At 54.7% G+C, this 14,526-nt stretch overlaps 1 protein-coding gene across 1 annotated transcript in view; it reads right to left on the bottom strand.

Annotated features, from left to right (window-relative positions):
- PADI3 (peptidyl arginine deiminase 3) overlaps positions 1-14,526 on the bottom strand; it is a 29,301-nt gene that overhangs the window by 3,165 nt on the left and 11,610 nt on the right. Inside the window, exons 4-14 of the mRNA XM_047727261.1 lie at positions 14,274-14,335; positions 13,195-13,312; positions 12,301-12,426; positions 10,299-10,477; positions 9,990-10,093; positions 9,775-9,886; positions 8,583-8,690; positions 7,242-7,393; positions 5,500-5,644; positions 5,289-5,391; positions 2,695-2,774 (exon numbers count right to left, since the gene is read on the bottom strand). Of these exons, the coding sequence (XP_047583217.1) occupies positions 2,695-2,774; positions 5,289-5,391; positions 5,500-5,644; positions 7,242-7,393; positions 8,583-8,690; positions 9,775-9,886; positions 9,990-10,093; positions 10,299-10,477; positions 12,301-12,426; positions 13,195-13,312; positions 14,274-14,335 (1,289 nt within the window). The remainder of the gene's footprint in view (positions 1-2,694; positions 2,775-5,288; positions 5,392-5,499; positions 5,645-7,241; positions 7,394-8,582; positions 8,691-9,774; positions 9,887-9,989; positions 10,094-10,298; positions 10,478-12,300; positions 12,427-13,194; positions 13,313-14,273; positions 14,336-14,526) is intronic.

A 14,526-nucleotide genomic window follows, 5' to 3' on the forward strand; every position in this document is an offset into this window, starting at 1 on the left:
GTTCCAGAGTGTTCCACAGCATTCTCTTTTTGTGAGTGTTCCCGAATGTTCCATCTTTAGCCCTCTTCCCTTCTTCAGATCCTTTAGTCTTATGGTTTAAGACATCATCTACACACAGACAGTTCCCACATTTCTACTTCCTAACTGCATAGAGAGCCCACCCTCTTTCCTGATCTCAGATTTGCACATACAACCACCACTGGGCACCTTCAGTGGATGGCTAATTGGCACATTAGATAAAACATGTCCAAAGACGCACTCTTCATTTCTACACACGTCACCCCTACCCCTGCCAGTGTCCTTCAGCTCCATAAAGGCAGCCAGCTGCTTGAGCCGAAAGCCTTGCTATCCCTCCAGTGCCTCCTTCCCCCTTACCTCACACCCATCTCAGCAAGTGCCGTAGGCTCTACCTCTAAAATATACCCCCAGTCTGACCTCTTTCCACCACCTCCACTGCTCCCACCTGGTGGACAGCCATCCCCCACCTGGCCTGAACCAGTCACCCTGTTTCTTCCGCTTCCATGCCCTGTGGCAGCCCTCATTATGTTCCTCGTGGATCTCCAGCGGGAGGGTGGGGTAGACTTGACCAAGAGCCTCGCTGCCTGGCTCCAGCTCTGGAATCCCCCGGCCACACTTCCCACCAGCTGTTAATGGCCAATGCTGAGTGCAACAAGGGTAATAAGGCGGACCCATGGCCATCTTGGCTTGTGGACCCCCCCCCCCCCAGGGCCCCGCCTTGCTGAACCTGTCTGAGACTGCGTGGCCCTACAGGATGCTTCCCTCAGGCTTCCTACCCCCTCACCCACAGAAGGTCTGGTCTCCCAGCTCCCTCCAGCTCCCTTCCTCTTCCTAACAGCTTCCCTGATGGGGCATGAGCACCGGACTGGGGGAGTCTGGAGCCCTGCCTTCGAGCCCCTTCTCTTCTGGGCTTCAGTTTCCCTGGAGTGAAGTAAGGCATGAGTTCAGGTGCCTTTAACTTTCACTCATCTCAAGCGTTTACACGCGCTGACTCCTTTAATCTTCTCCACTTTATATCTGGAGACACTGAGGCAGAGGGAGGCCAAGCGTCTCCCTCAAGGTCACATACCTAGTGGGTGGTAGGGCTGGAATTTGAACCCGGCTTGCCGGGGCCCAGCACCCACAGGCTTAATCCCCTCACCTTAGCTGCAAGGTGTTGTCCCTCCTGATCAAGAACTTTCACTGGCTCCCCATGACAGCCTGAGTTTACCCTTGACCTCCTAAGGCTCCACTGTGAAAATGCCTTCCCCTCAAGACAGGTTTCTTTGTCCTTGGTTCCCAGGCACTGTCCCTAACAGGATTCCTGAATGCTTAACTCTGTCTTGGCATTTCCTTCTTAGACGACAGCATGCTGGGTATTCTGTTTGCCCTTCTGGACCTTCGGTATGGTCTTCTCCTCTGCTCTGTGGCTTGGAAACCTAGTGCTTGGAATTGGGGGCTCCTGTGCCCACTGGCTTCTGGCTAGATGCTGCCGATGGGGCACTGATGGGAGGCGGGGGGTGGGTAGCAGAATGCTGTTGGGGTATTTGTTCCTGAAGCTCCTTCACAGCCAAGTCACTGTGGGCTGGCCAGGAAAGTCACAGCTCCTGTCTCCAAGCCCTCTTTTCATGGTGACCTCTCCAGGCTCCAGCAGCACGTTCCCTCCCTAATGCCATCAGGTCTAGGGGTAGTGACAGCTCCCCTCTCTCTAACCTGGGAATATTACACAGTCTCCTGTTGATTTCCTCAGCTTCTGCCTGCACCTTTATAAATATTCCCTGATTATGGGATGCCTGGGTGGCTCAGTTGGTTAGACAACTGTCTTCGGCTCAGGTCATGATCCTGCAGTCCTGGGATCGAGTCCCAAATCCGCCTCGCTGATCAGCAGGGAGTCTGCTTCTCCCTCTAACCTTCCCCCTTCTCATGCTCACTCTCTCTCTCTCTCTCAAATAAATAAAATCTTTAACGGGTCGCCCGGGCGGCTCAGTGGATTAAGCCTCTGCCTTCGGCTTGGGTCATGATCTCGGGGTCCTGGGATCGAGCCCCACATCGGGCTCTCTGCTCGGCGGGGAGCCTGCTTCCCCCACTCTCTCTCTCTCTCTGCCTACTTGTGATCTCTCTCTCTCTGTGTCAAATAAATAAATACAATCTTTAAATAAATAAATATATATATATATTATATATATATATATTCCCTGATTAAACTATTCCAGTTTTCCAGCTTGAGGTCCCGCGTGTTTCTTGCTGGGACCTAATGTCACTACCCCCACCCCCTGCTATGAAATATTGATATGTTCTCAACACAGCCACAGAGTGATCCTTTCAAAGCAAAAGTCCGATCAGGGCCCTCCTCTGCCCAAATGCCCTGGTGGCCTCAAATGTCAACGCCCTTGCAACACCCTCCATTGTTCGATGACCCAGCCTCCCCTCATCTCCCCAGAACCCCCTGGCTCATCCTCAAATATCCCATGCCCTTTCGTTCTACCTCAGGGCTATCGTCTGTGCCCTTCCCTCTGCCTGGATGCGTGTCCTCCTCACATGCACACGGCTTACCCCCCATTTCTCCTGGATCAGAGGAGGGGTTGGAGCCCCTCTGTCTGGGCCAGTTCCAGCCTGGGCTTTCATGGACCCTGAGCCTCAGACTTTGTCCCCTTTGCTGTCCCCAGCCATGCCCACCTTCTCCTCACAGCCCTGTACCTGCACGAACTTATTGAAGCTGATAAGGTTTGCATTGGAGAGGACCTGGTTGATGGAGACGGTGTTGACCGGCTCATCCCCTGAGAGGGAGAGAGAGATGTTAGAGGAGGAGCAGGAACGATGCCAGAGTTGAGGGCCACTGGCTCTGGTAGGCAGCCAGGCAGAGGTCAAGTTCACAGCTACTGGTCTTGCGAGTCAGTAGCTCTCTGGCCTTTCTGGACATGGGGTAGACATTACCCAGCAGAGCTCGGCCTGGCCACTGCGCAAGCCTGGGGGTGGGAGGGACGGACAGGTGGCTGAGTGCCACAGAACTTAGAGCTCTATTTGAGTACGCCGGAAGTGGGGATGCCTTTCACTGGAAACGTCCGCCCCTTCTAGGGCACTGGGTGCTGATCCCTCTTCTTTCCCGCTGGCCATGGTAGTGGGGCTGGGTCATCCACCTGTCCATCAGCCCTGATGGGCCCTGTCCCTGCCCTCCACGAGGGGAACTCATGGCCAAGAGTCTCCTTGGAGTCTCCCTGATGGGCTGGGCAGGGAAGGGGAGGTTAGGCTCACAATCCCAGATGCCAGTGAGCTCTTAGCACGGGCAGGCCCTGGATTCGGTTCTCCACATTCGACACCTCATTTTGCTTCCCTGTAACCCCACAAGGTGTGCATTGTCACCTTCTTTACAGACGAGCACCTTCAGGTCAGGGAAGCAAAAAGACTTACCCAGGAGCTTACAGCTAGGAAACAGGGGGCTTGTGATTCAAACCCCAGCCCACGGCTCACAAAAGGCAGCAAACCTTGACCAAGGGAAAGACAGGGCCCCCTGGACCCATGCGCCCGTCTGCAGGCTCAGCATCCCCTCCGCCCCAGCTGGGGTCCACCAGCTGGGGTCCAGTCCCAGCTCCATTGCGTCCCTGCTGAGTCCTTTGGGCCAGTGACTCCCTTGACTTCCCCGTGCTCTTGGGTCTATAGGAAGAGGGGATAGTAAGTGGGGGTCTGGCACACAGTGTGGCCAGTGAGATATGCTGGTCTCCTGGGGCACAGTGGCTTCATGTGGCCTGATGGCCATGAATTCCCACATTCTCCTTCCCAGCTGGACGGCTGGGAAACCCACTCAGCCTGTTCCTGGGTCTTGTTCACCGAGGATGTGGTCCTTCCAGGAAAGGTGATGATGGCTTTCCCTCCACCTGATCCATAACATCTGGATTTGAGGCTTTTTCAGGTTTGCTCTGGACCCAAAGGTATTTAGCCACGATCCTTATGGGAACAAAGGGGCTGGAAAGACTGTGTTTCTTCCACTTTACACCTGGGGTTCCAGGGTGGCCTTGGGAATGGGGTGAGGATCGTAAGCGGGGAGAAAGGAACTGCAAAGTTCTACTGAGAGCTTCTGAATTCTACACAAGCTTTTCCCTTGGAGGTTTGGTCCAGGACATTCTTTATCTCCCATGAGGCCAAGAAAAGCTATAGTCCCCCCAGCCAAAGATTTTTGCCCTGAGACCGCCAGGGCCCCTGTCGGAGAGGACCAGTCCTTTCTGATTCACACACTTTTGGTGGGGATGGGAATGAGCATCCCGGCAAGCAGGCGCACTGCCCCCTGCCCCAGCCAGCAATGGCTCTCAGAATTCTTTCCAAGCATAATGAGAATGTGGGACCCATTGTTCAAAGAACAGGAAAAAAAAGTTTCAATAAACATACAAAAATAAAAGGACTTTTCTTTCCTCCAGGGTCTCTCTCCCGCCCTGTCATGTTGGTTTTTTACTTGCTCTTTGACGTCATGCTCCCTTGGTCACAGGACATCCACCTGGTGAGCACAGACCCCCGCAGGGCTGGGAGCCCCAGCTGAAACTTGGCGAGTGTGCACAGCCCACCGGCTGCCCGGCATCCCAGCCCATGAGCCACAGGACCCACATCAGGCCAGATGTCTCCCCTTCCCCCAGGCCTGCCATCCTGAGCCACGGTAAACAGGCAGAATCCGCACAGGGGTGTGCTAGCTCCCTTGCTCGGGGGTGGACAAGAGGCTCACCCCTTGCGAGGTGCCCACCCCATGACCTGGGGCACTGCCAGTCCACGACAGGGACAGTTAATGCCATGACCCACCCCCCACCCCTGGGGATGCCGAGGGGCCCATGTACCCAGGCCTCCCCAAGCCCAGGCTCCTGCTACAACAACTGCCACGGGGGGGGCGGGTTTGAGAAGGGGAGGCAGAGAGGGGAGGCCCCACCAGCTCCCACTGCCCATGGCTAAGACTTCAGGGATTCGGGGATTACAGAAGGGATCTCACCCCTGGGAGGCAGCAAGAGGTTTCACTCGCGAAGCCCAGATGGTTAAGAACTTCAAGACAGTGATGGCAGAGCCTCAAACCTTCTAAGGTGAGGGCGTTGTCTGATGACACTGGTCACAGGCCCACGTGGCTCACCATGTCCCTGCCCCTAGCCGCAGGCAGCGGGGGCCAGTGGGTACAAGGCATGCAGCAACAGTGAGGCTCTTTGGGGGGACCACCCTGCTGGATAGACTTGGCCATCTGTCTCTCAAGCCATGAGGTGTCCTGCTTTAGATAGGGGAGGGGGCGGGAAGCCTGGGATGAGGGGCACAGCATGGGTACCCACCAACAACCCCTTGGAACAGGAGGGCCCCGCCATGGCCCCACTTCTGCTTTTCCTGGAAGAGCTTGAAGCAGGCGCTAGGGCTGGCCAGGAGCATCCGGAAGCCCTGTGTGGAGAGGGCAGAACCTCCTGAGTTCCCCAGACTCAGCCCGGCCCCCTGGAGCTCATCCTCTGACCCAGACACCAGGGACAGGCAGGTCACCACTGTCCTTACCTTCTCATCAGGGGCAGGGACGAAGCTCAGAAACTCATCCACGTGGCCCACGGCCAACCAGTCCACAAAGAGCTCCACGGGGGGCTGCACCCGCTGCGCATAGAGGAAGTCCCGCACCACCTGGGTGACCCGACGGCCGCTGGACCTGGGGCCCGAGGGGTCAAAAACATTGCTTAGCTTAAAAATGTCTGTGCAGGGGCGCCTGGGTGGCTCAGTGGGTTAAGCCACTGCCTTCCACTCGGGTCATGATCTCAGGATCCTGGGATTGAGCCCCGCATCGGGCTCTCTGCTCGGCGGGCAGAGCCTGCTTCCTCCTCTCTCTCTGCCTGCCTCTCTGCCTGCTTGTGACCTCTCTCTGTCAGATAAATAAATAAAATCTTTTAAAAAAAAATGTGCAGAAATGGAATGACAAAGTTTGAGTTTCTGCAATATCCAATTTTTTAAAACAAAAAACATGCACTGAGTCCTTTAAATTCTGCTCAGGCTGAGCTCTTGAACAGTTGGAGGCAGGACAGCTCGACCCCACCCAGTCGGGGACCCCCAGGTCTTGCCATCCCAGCAAACGCTCAGAGCCGCCCTCCGACCCATCTTCACTGGCTCCTGGAGACATTCACCATCCTATTCCGTCCCCTGGGGCCAGGCGGCTCTTCTGGGAGTTTAACTTGTGTCTCTCTTGCTGTGGCCTCACCTTCTGTTCATCAGTGGGGAGAGAGGTGGACAAGATCACCCCAAGGAACACAGAGCCCCAGCATTTTATGCTCGTGAACTTAACCCCCATTCTTCTTTGGACTTCCACATAAGTATCTAATGGCACGGCCCAAATTTCCTCTTTCTTTTTTGTCTTTTTTTAAATAGGATCCACATCCGGTTGAAGCCCGAGGTAGGGCTTGAACTCAGGACCCTGAGATTAAGACCTGAGCTGAGATCAGGAGTTGAACGCTTAACTGACTGAGCCACCCAGACACCTTGAACTTCCTCTTTCTGTGGGATCACATGTTGAGGGCAGTGAGTCCCTCCAAAGCCTTTTGATTCACCTGTTATTTGACTGCAAGTTTGTCCTAACTGCTTTGTTGAATTTGGACGGCTCAATGCCCTGGTCTATTCCACAACAAAAAACCATCACCATATAATTCCTTTTCTTTTGCATCAGTATCTCCGTGTCACATGTTGAACAACAAATAGTCTATTATTCTGTGTGTGTGTGTGTGTGTGTGTGTGTGTGTGTGTTATGACATCTCATTTTTCATGTCCTATACCTTCCTTCTCCTGTTCTCAGGAAAATATCTGATGGTAGTCATTTACATTATAGTATGAACAAGCTCTTGAAATATAATTGCTCTAGGACTGTTGAGACTTGAAGCTTTTTCTTCTAGAACTACTAATTAATAGACTGTTATTATATCATTTCTTTGGGAAAAAGAAGACCTAAGTTTAGTCACAACTTTGGATTCTGTGTGACCTGTACCAGGTCACTTTACCCTTTCTGGGCTCACTTATGAAATGAAAAGGCTGGACTGAATGATATCTTAGGTCTCTGCTCACCGTGGACTTCTCAAAATTCACCAAGGTCAATGGACAGTGTCCGGTCATCAGCCCACTGCCTCCCCTACCTCATCTAGAACTAGGAATTTATCACTCCTCGTGGGTTCTCTCCCAGGAGTGGAATGATCCCTCACCCCCACCACCCCTGCCACCATCACCACCCTCCACCAAAGGAACACCTCTCCCTGCCCCTCTCTCACCCAGGCAGGTTGCCCCCGATGAGGATCCTCCCCAAGGGGTACTGTTTCCCATTGGCCACCACTGGGGGGCTGACCTCCAGGTTCCCGAAGGAGTCCAGGCCACTCACAGAGCTGTCTAGTGGTTCCCGAGTCACATAGCCGAAATCTGGACCCTGGCAGGGGAAACTGAGTCAGGCTAGGGGTGGGGGTCACCAGAAAGAGCTTGAGCCAACTTGCTGAGCTCTGAGCTCCTTCAGGATGGGGCAGGGTTGTCTGTCCATTCTTTGGATGGAAATACTGAGTCAAAGACAGGGATCTGACCTATTCAATATTTCACACATGCATAGGGGCTAAAGTTGTGAAACACACAGGCACTCTGGGCCTGCTGCCACATTAGAGCACGTTATCTCCATGGTCACAGGGAGACAGTGGACAGGGCTGCAGTTGCCTAAACTCCCCATTAGACATGGAGCCTGAGGCTATGGCCCCTGCCCCTTTCCCTCTGAGCAGACTTCCTGCCAAGTACAGCCCAAGGGCAAGTACCTGGCTGTTCTAGAGCAGCTTGTTCCTGGGGACCAAGGGGCTGGGGATGGAGCTTCAGTCTTTCAAGTCAGAAAAATGGGAGAGCTCCCCGGGGCCATCTCTTAGAAGCAACTCAAACAACATCGAGGCCCAGGCGAGAGCTCCTACCACCACCTCTGTGATCCAGCAGGGGTTGGAAGGGCCTCATGGTCTCTCCAGCATCAAGGGAGTCTCCCCTCTCTCTTCTAGGAGGTCCTGGTCCCCAAGGACCATCTTCACAGTAGTTCTTATTATCAATATTAATCTCAGCTAACAGCGCTATGTGCTCCCTCTTCCCAGGACAGAGAAGCCTCAGAAACACCTGTGAGGCCAGGGCTATCACATCATTTTTGCTGATGAAGAAGCCGCGGCTCAGAGAGGGGAAGTGACTCACACCAGGCCACACAGCATCTGAGTAACAGAGCCCGGTTCTTCTGCCTCCAAAGCCTGTGTTCTTAACAGCGGCACAGCCTCACCCTGCCCTTACCTAGGGCTGCCAAATTCAGTAAATAAAAAGTATAGGACGCCCAGTTACATTTGAATTTCGGATAAAGCATGAGTATATTTTTAGTATAACTATGTCCCGTGCATGGTTGGGAACATACTTATACCAAAAGTTCCTCATCGCTGACCTGAAATTTGAACGTAACTAGGCATCTGCCGTATTTTATCTGGTGGCTCCTGTCCCTAAAGAACGTGGTCCCCAGTACCGTGCCCTACACTCTACACCCCGGTGGGGCTTTGGAAAACGTTCCTCTGCTCTCCGAGCCAGGCTGTAGCCTGTGGCCCCCGACCACTCACCAGGATTCTTTTGTAAGGGAAGTCCTGCAGCTCCCCGTTCCTGGGGGAGTCAAAGACCACCGGGAAGGTCTTGTGTGGTGCCTGAACATAGCCCAGCTCCATCTCGTCCTGCGAATGAGAGAGACACCCTGTGGACAATGAAGCCTCATTTGGGACTGAGCGCTCTTGGGAGGACTGTTCTTGAGGGTTCTTTGTTTCAGGCCAGCTTTGCCCTTTGGGCCGAAGAAGACAGGGGTTCTTGACACCTGCTGGCTGGAGGAGGGGCTGGAGGCTCAGAGACGGTGTGCTCTCACCTATGGTCACACAGCAAGACAGGCGGGGAATAACTGGAACATGGATGTGACCCTGGGGCGTGTCCCCATGCCGGATCAGGGAGAGAGGGCCACAGAGAGAGGCTCGGGGTGGCCTGAGTTGGACAAACAAATCTCTAGACATCAGCCAGCACCTCTGGCCTCCACACCTGGTCAAGGGCAGGGCTGAGGGGACCAAAGGAGGTATAGGTCTGCCTCCTTCTCAGATCTCTCAACATCTAGCCCAGCTTCATCCTGACCTCTCTGGTCCTGGAGGCAAAGATGGCCCAGCACCCCTACGACATTTTCAATTGCAGGGGCAGGGGGAGGGGGGGTTGTTGCAATAGTTCACCACACTAGGGCTTCTCAGCCTTAACACTCATGGCCCTTGGGGCCAGACAATTCTTTGCTGTGGGGCTACCCTGTGCCTTCACTGTAGGACATATAACAGCAGCCCCGAGCTCTACCCACTAGAAGCCAGTAGCATCGTCAGGGTGACAGCCATTTCTCCAGATACTGCTAAATGTCCCTTGGAGGACAAAGTTGCCTTCCATGGGGAACCATAGGGCCGGGCTGCTGAGGACAGGGGTTGTGTCCCACACCTCCACCATCCCATTCAGGGCCGGCCCCGTGCCTAGCCCAGATCCTGTGGGTGAATGCAAGTTCAATCCAGTGTCAGTGTGTGCCTGGGTCTCTAGAAAGTTCTAGGGAGAGGGAGGGAGCTCTAGGTCTATAGTAAGAAAAAGGAGTGCCCTGGTGAGGACAGTCACAGCCCCCAGGTCCTTCTAGATATCCACAAGCAACCCCACCCCCCCAGCCCCGCCCCCAGTTAGGATGGGCCAGACTCTCCCTCCACAGTGCCAATGGCGTCCTAGCTGGACTCTGCCCGGCAGCCCCGGTACCTGGATCCAGCGGTCATTGCGGTTCTCGTGCTGCGGGCAGATGGTCAGCTTGCAGCTGGCCTTCCTGGCCAGCTCTGCCACCGCGTCCACGAAACACGTGTTGTTCCTCACACTGCGGATGAGCCCAGGCAGCACGACTCAGGACCGAGCCAGGTGTGGGGGCAGGAGGGGCCGCCAGCCTCCGAAGGACACCCACACCCACCTCCCACACTCACCGGCACACGTACACCTCCAGCGGCGGCAGGGTGCTGGGCGTCATAATCCAAGGCGCCACGCGGAATACCACGGTGTCGGTGAAGATCGGGGACTCGGAGAAATCCTACAGCAGAAGGTGGGCAGATGGGGAAGAGCACTGACCTTGGAGTCCAGAGGCCAGGCTGATGCCCCTGGCATCTCCTCATTTCCAGAGGGGCCACAGCAGGGGTGGGGGAGGTCAAGAGGTCTGGGGTCCTCCACACCCTTGGTGCCCATCTCTCCCGGGGATAGAGCCCTCTCTCACCCTCTCTGCCCGGGCCACCCCTCACCTCATTGGAGTCATCCAGCAGGGTGACGTGGAAGGAGATGAGCCCCGTGAACCTGGCGTCGGGGAACGAGAGGCCCTCCACAAAGAAGCGTTCCTCATCCCCGTGGAAGCGGGGCACCTCATAGGACACCTTGTCCTGGCCCAGCACATGCCTGTAGGCCTCGCATGAGTCTTCAGGACCTGGGAGGGGACAGGAGGAACGGCTGTGACCTCTAGGTGGGCCCACAGAGCACGACAGACGCAGGAGGAGCTGGGCCAACCTCACACGCCAGATAGCAGCCCCCATCTCTGCCCTCCCATCAGCGAAGGAGAGAAGATGCTTGATCCCCAGTGTGGGCGAGCCAGTGAAAAGGCCATTCCTTTCTAAGACGCCTGTTCAGACCTTCTGGAGGACAGCCCGGCAGCCTCTCGCAAAGGAACCTCTACTCCTAATGAGCAATCCAGCTTCTAGGTGTCTTTGCTACAAATACATGTACAAGGGTATTCACGCTGTTTAGTCATTGAACAAGTATTTACTGAGCACCTACTGTGCACCTAGGAGGCCAGGTTCCAGGCTCAGGATACAGCCGTGAGCAAGACCCCTGCACCCAAGGAACCTATGTTGTGGTCAAATCAGAACACCGCGAACCGCCGTGTGCTCAGGGGAGCGGGTGAGCCACAGCACGCCTGTGCTCCAGAATACCACGCAGCTGTGCAAAAGACTGAGGCAGAACTGCGTTTGTTCAGAAAGGAATGTCCACCACACACACACGTGCACACACACGCATGCACGTTTGATGCCTACAGAGAAAAGTCAGGAAGAACACATAGAGAATCGTTAACAGTGAACGCATTTTCAAAAGTCAGGTTTAGGGATAGGGATGAGCATTTTTTACCTTACATGCTTTTATCTTGTTTGGTCTTTAAAAATTTTTTAATTTTTAAAAAAGATTTATTTTAGAGAGAGTCCTCGTGTGTGAGTGGGGGGAGGGGCAGAGAGCAGAGAGAAAGAGAGAATCACCAGCAAGCTCCCCACTGAACGCAGAGCCGGACGTGGGGCTTGATCTCAGGACACTGAGGTCAAGACTGGAGCCAAAACCAAGAGTCAGACGCCCACCCCACTGCACCACCCAGGTGCCCCTTCTTTGAGCTTTTCAAAAACGAGCATTTTATTACTTGTATGCATTTGTATCTTTAAAGATTTTTATTTATTTATTTGACAGAGAGAGATCACAAGTAGGCAGAGAGGCAGGCAGAGAGAGAGGAGGAAACAGGCTCCCTGCTGAGCAGAGAGCCCGATGCGGGCCTCGATCCCAGGACCCTGAGATCATGACCTGAGCCGAAGGCAGCGGCTTAACCCACTGAGCCACCCAGGCACCCGCATTTGTATCTTTAAAAGGGATTTTATGTCCTTGCTCGTACTGTGGCTCTGTAGAACAATTGTCATTGGTTTTGGGGGGAGATGCATGCTAAATTCTGCAGGGACAATAGCCATCGTGTCAGGGAGTGGCTTTATGATACAGAGAGCAAGAGAAGCAAACAGCGGTAATTGTTGAATCTGAGTGACTGGCATCCAAGGGGTCATCGCTGTTCTCTCTACTTTTCTGTGTGTTTGAAAGTTTTGATAAGAATTTCCAAACATGCTTAAATTATATTTTTAAATATGTCTATTTAAGATTTTTTTATTTATTTGAGGGGGAGGGGCATAGGGAGAGGGAGAAGCAGACTCCCCGCTAAGCAGGGAGCCTAACTTGGGGCTGGATCCCAGGACCCTGAGATCACGACCTGAGCTAAGGGCAGGCGCTTAACTGACTGAGCCACCCAGGTGCCCCTGAATGTATTTTAATTTATCCAATCAAACGACCCTGGGCCATGGCCTGGGCCCCACCTGTTCCAGAGTTTCCCCATCTGACCATGTTTCCTTGCCCCCCAGGGCAGGCTGGAAGCCAGAGCAGAGCCTGCCCTCTAGTCCAAGGTGGGGACAGGGGCAGTGGGCACAGGGGAGGGGATGGGCACGAACTCACCGCAGGCGTGGAAGACCCGTGCCCACTTGGCGTCATAGCTGGAAGTGTGGAGGATGAGTCTATGGTCATCGAAGAGGGCAGCAGGGCCTTGGGTCCTCAGGACCATGACGGACATGTCTTCCAGGTCTGTAGAACCAGATGGGGCCGCAACTCCATGGGCCCCTGACACTCCGTGTCTTCTCCTCCTGCCCACCACACACCCCCCTCCCGGGGCAGAGGGTGCCAAGACTTGGGTCTCTGAGCCCCGGCTCTGCCCAGCCTGTGAAAATGCTAGAAACCGTCAAGAACAAACCATGAGGACGTCTGAAGCGTGTGCCACGCGAATGTGTCCGACCCTCTCTGGGCCTCCGCTCCCTCACCTGCCCAGAGCAACGGGAAGTACAGAGCGGCCTGCCCTGAGCCAGGGGACAGGTGAGAAGCGTGCGGTAGGCAGGCCACCTGGGTGGCAGGCAGCTGAGAGTCTGGTCTCAGTCCAAGCATCACTCCCTGTTGACACCCCTCCCTCCCCAAGCCTCAGTGCTCCCCAGTCTGAAATGAGGGACAGATGTGCCCACATTCCAGAGAAACTGTGCCTGCCCAGGCATAAGGCACCTGCCTGCTCCCCAGGCCACTATAGTGGTCTTCCTCACGGGGCTGTTGTGCGCAGTGCGGGACTGACTTAGAACGTGGGGCATCCTGAAATCAGGCCCGGGGTGCCTGGTGGGGAGGCTGGATTTGGGGTGCGGATAGGAAGCTTTGGATCTGCCACAGACAGGCTGGGAGGGGTCAGCTGCCAGCGTGAGGCAGGTTTTGAGCGACATCAAAGTGTGTCTGGGAGCTGGAACTCTGGCCCCTGGTGCTCCCTTCAGTGCGACCTACGGGGTAGCTGAGCAGTGACCCGGGGCACCCCCTTACCTTGCAGGCAGCGCACCTGCTGGTCTCGGTTGTCCTGGTCATGACAGTTCAGATTGTCCCTGTCGCAGTTCACCAGCAGGATGGCTCCATACCCATCGGGCCCCCAGACCCAATCCCGCTGCCAATGGCAAAGCATAATTGGTGATGGGGCTCAGACCTGTCCTCTGCCCCTGCCCAGCAACCTGCTGGCCAGCCTCCTGAGCCCCGTCTCCTCCTCCTTGCCCTCCCTGTGAGGACAGGTCCACGCTCACGGAAGCATTTCCTGCACCAGACACGGCTGTGGCTCCAGACTGCCCACAGCAGCAAGTCCAAACTAGACAGAGGTCTTTTATGGCCAAATGCAGTGTGTCTTGGGCCAATGTCCTATTTCTCAACAGACAACTTCCTGATTACAGATCTGTTCCCAGCTCCAGGCCTTGGCTCCCGCTCATCCCTCCACCTGGAATCCCCTCCCTCTTGCATCACTTTAGAGCCTAGCGCAAGTGGACTTCAAAGGAAGTCTTCCTTGTTCACATAGCCCACCTTGACCTTCTGCTAAGATCTCCCAATGCGTTGAGTGCCACAACAGTTCAGCCCCAAGTTCTTTAACGGCCTCATATTTGGCAGAGTTCCCCTTTCGCCTAAATCAGAAGATTGGCATGCCAGGGCCGGGGGCCACCTCTGGCCCGCTGCCTGTTTTTATAAATAAAGTTTTATTGGAATAGTCACATCCATTGAATTGGCTACAGCTCTTTCACACTACAATGGCAGAACTGAAGAATTGCAACAGAGACACTTTGCAATGCCTACAGAAAAAGTTTGCTGACCCCTGAGCTAGACTGACATTCCAGAAGGACTTTTCCCCACAAAGCAAGGCGTAGCCCAGTCCTGGGCATGTATATGCTTGATAATTCTTGGTAATGATTTTTCTCCCGGGTAAAAGAATACCTCCAGCCATGCCTACTTCCCATTTGGCTCTCCCGACCTCGTCCCAAGCTAGGAGGCAGGGGAATACCCGTAATGGCCTTGCCCCTCCTAACCCAGCCTAGGTCAATGCCAAACTCCATGCCCCTTTCTGGGTCCAGGTTGAGTCACCCTACCTTGTCCACAAAGCTCCTATCCTGCCTGCCCTCACAGTTCAGATCACAATCCAGAGCGATGTCTGTAAGGGGAGGAAAGAGCATGAGTCACTATGGGGTTCCCAGGAGTCCGGCACAAGTCCAATAATGCATATGTTGCCTCTAACAATGCCTCCTGCAGACAGAGCATTTTCAGCTTTCTTGCTAAGTGCTTTGCAGGTGCTTGTACCCATGCAAACTCCGACCCACCATCCAGGAGCTCCCAATTCCACAT

Source organism: Lutra lutra, chromosome 4 (assembly GCF_902655055.1).
Source record: "Lutra lutra chromosome 4, mLutLut1.2, whole genome shotgun sequence".
NCBI lineage: Eukaryota > Metazoa > Chordata > Mammalia > Carnivora > Mustelidae > Lutra > Lutra lutra.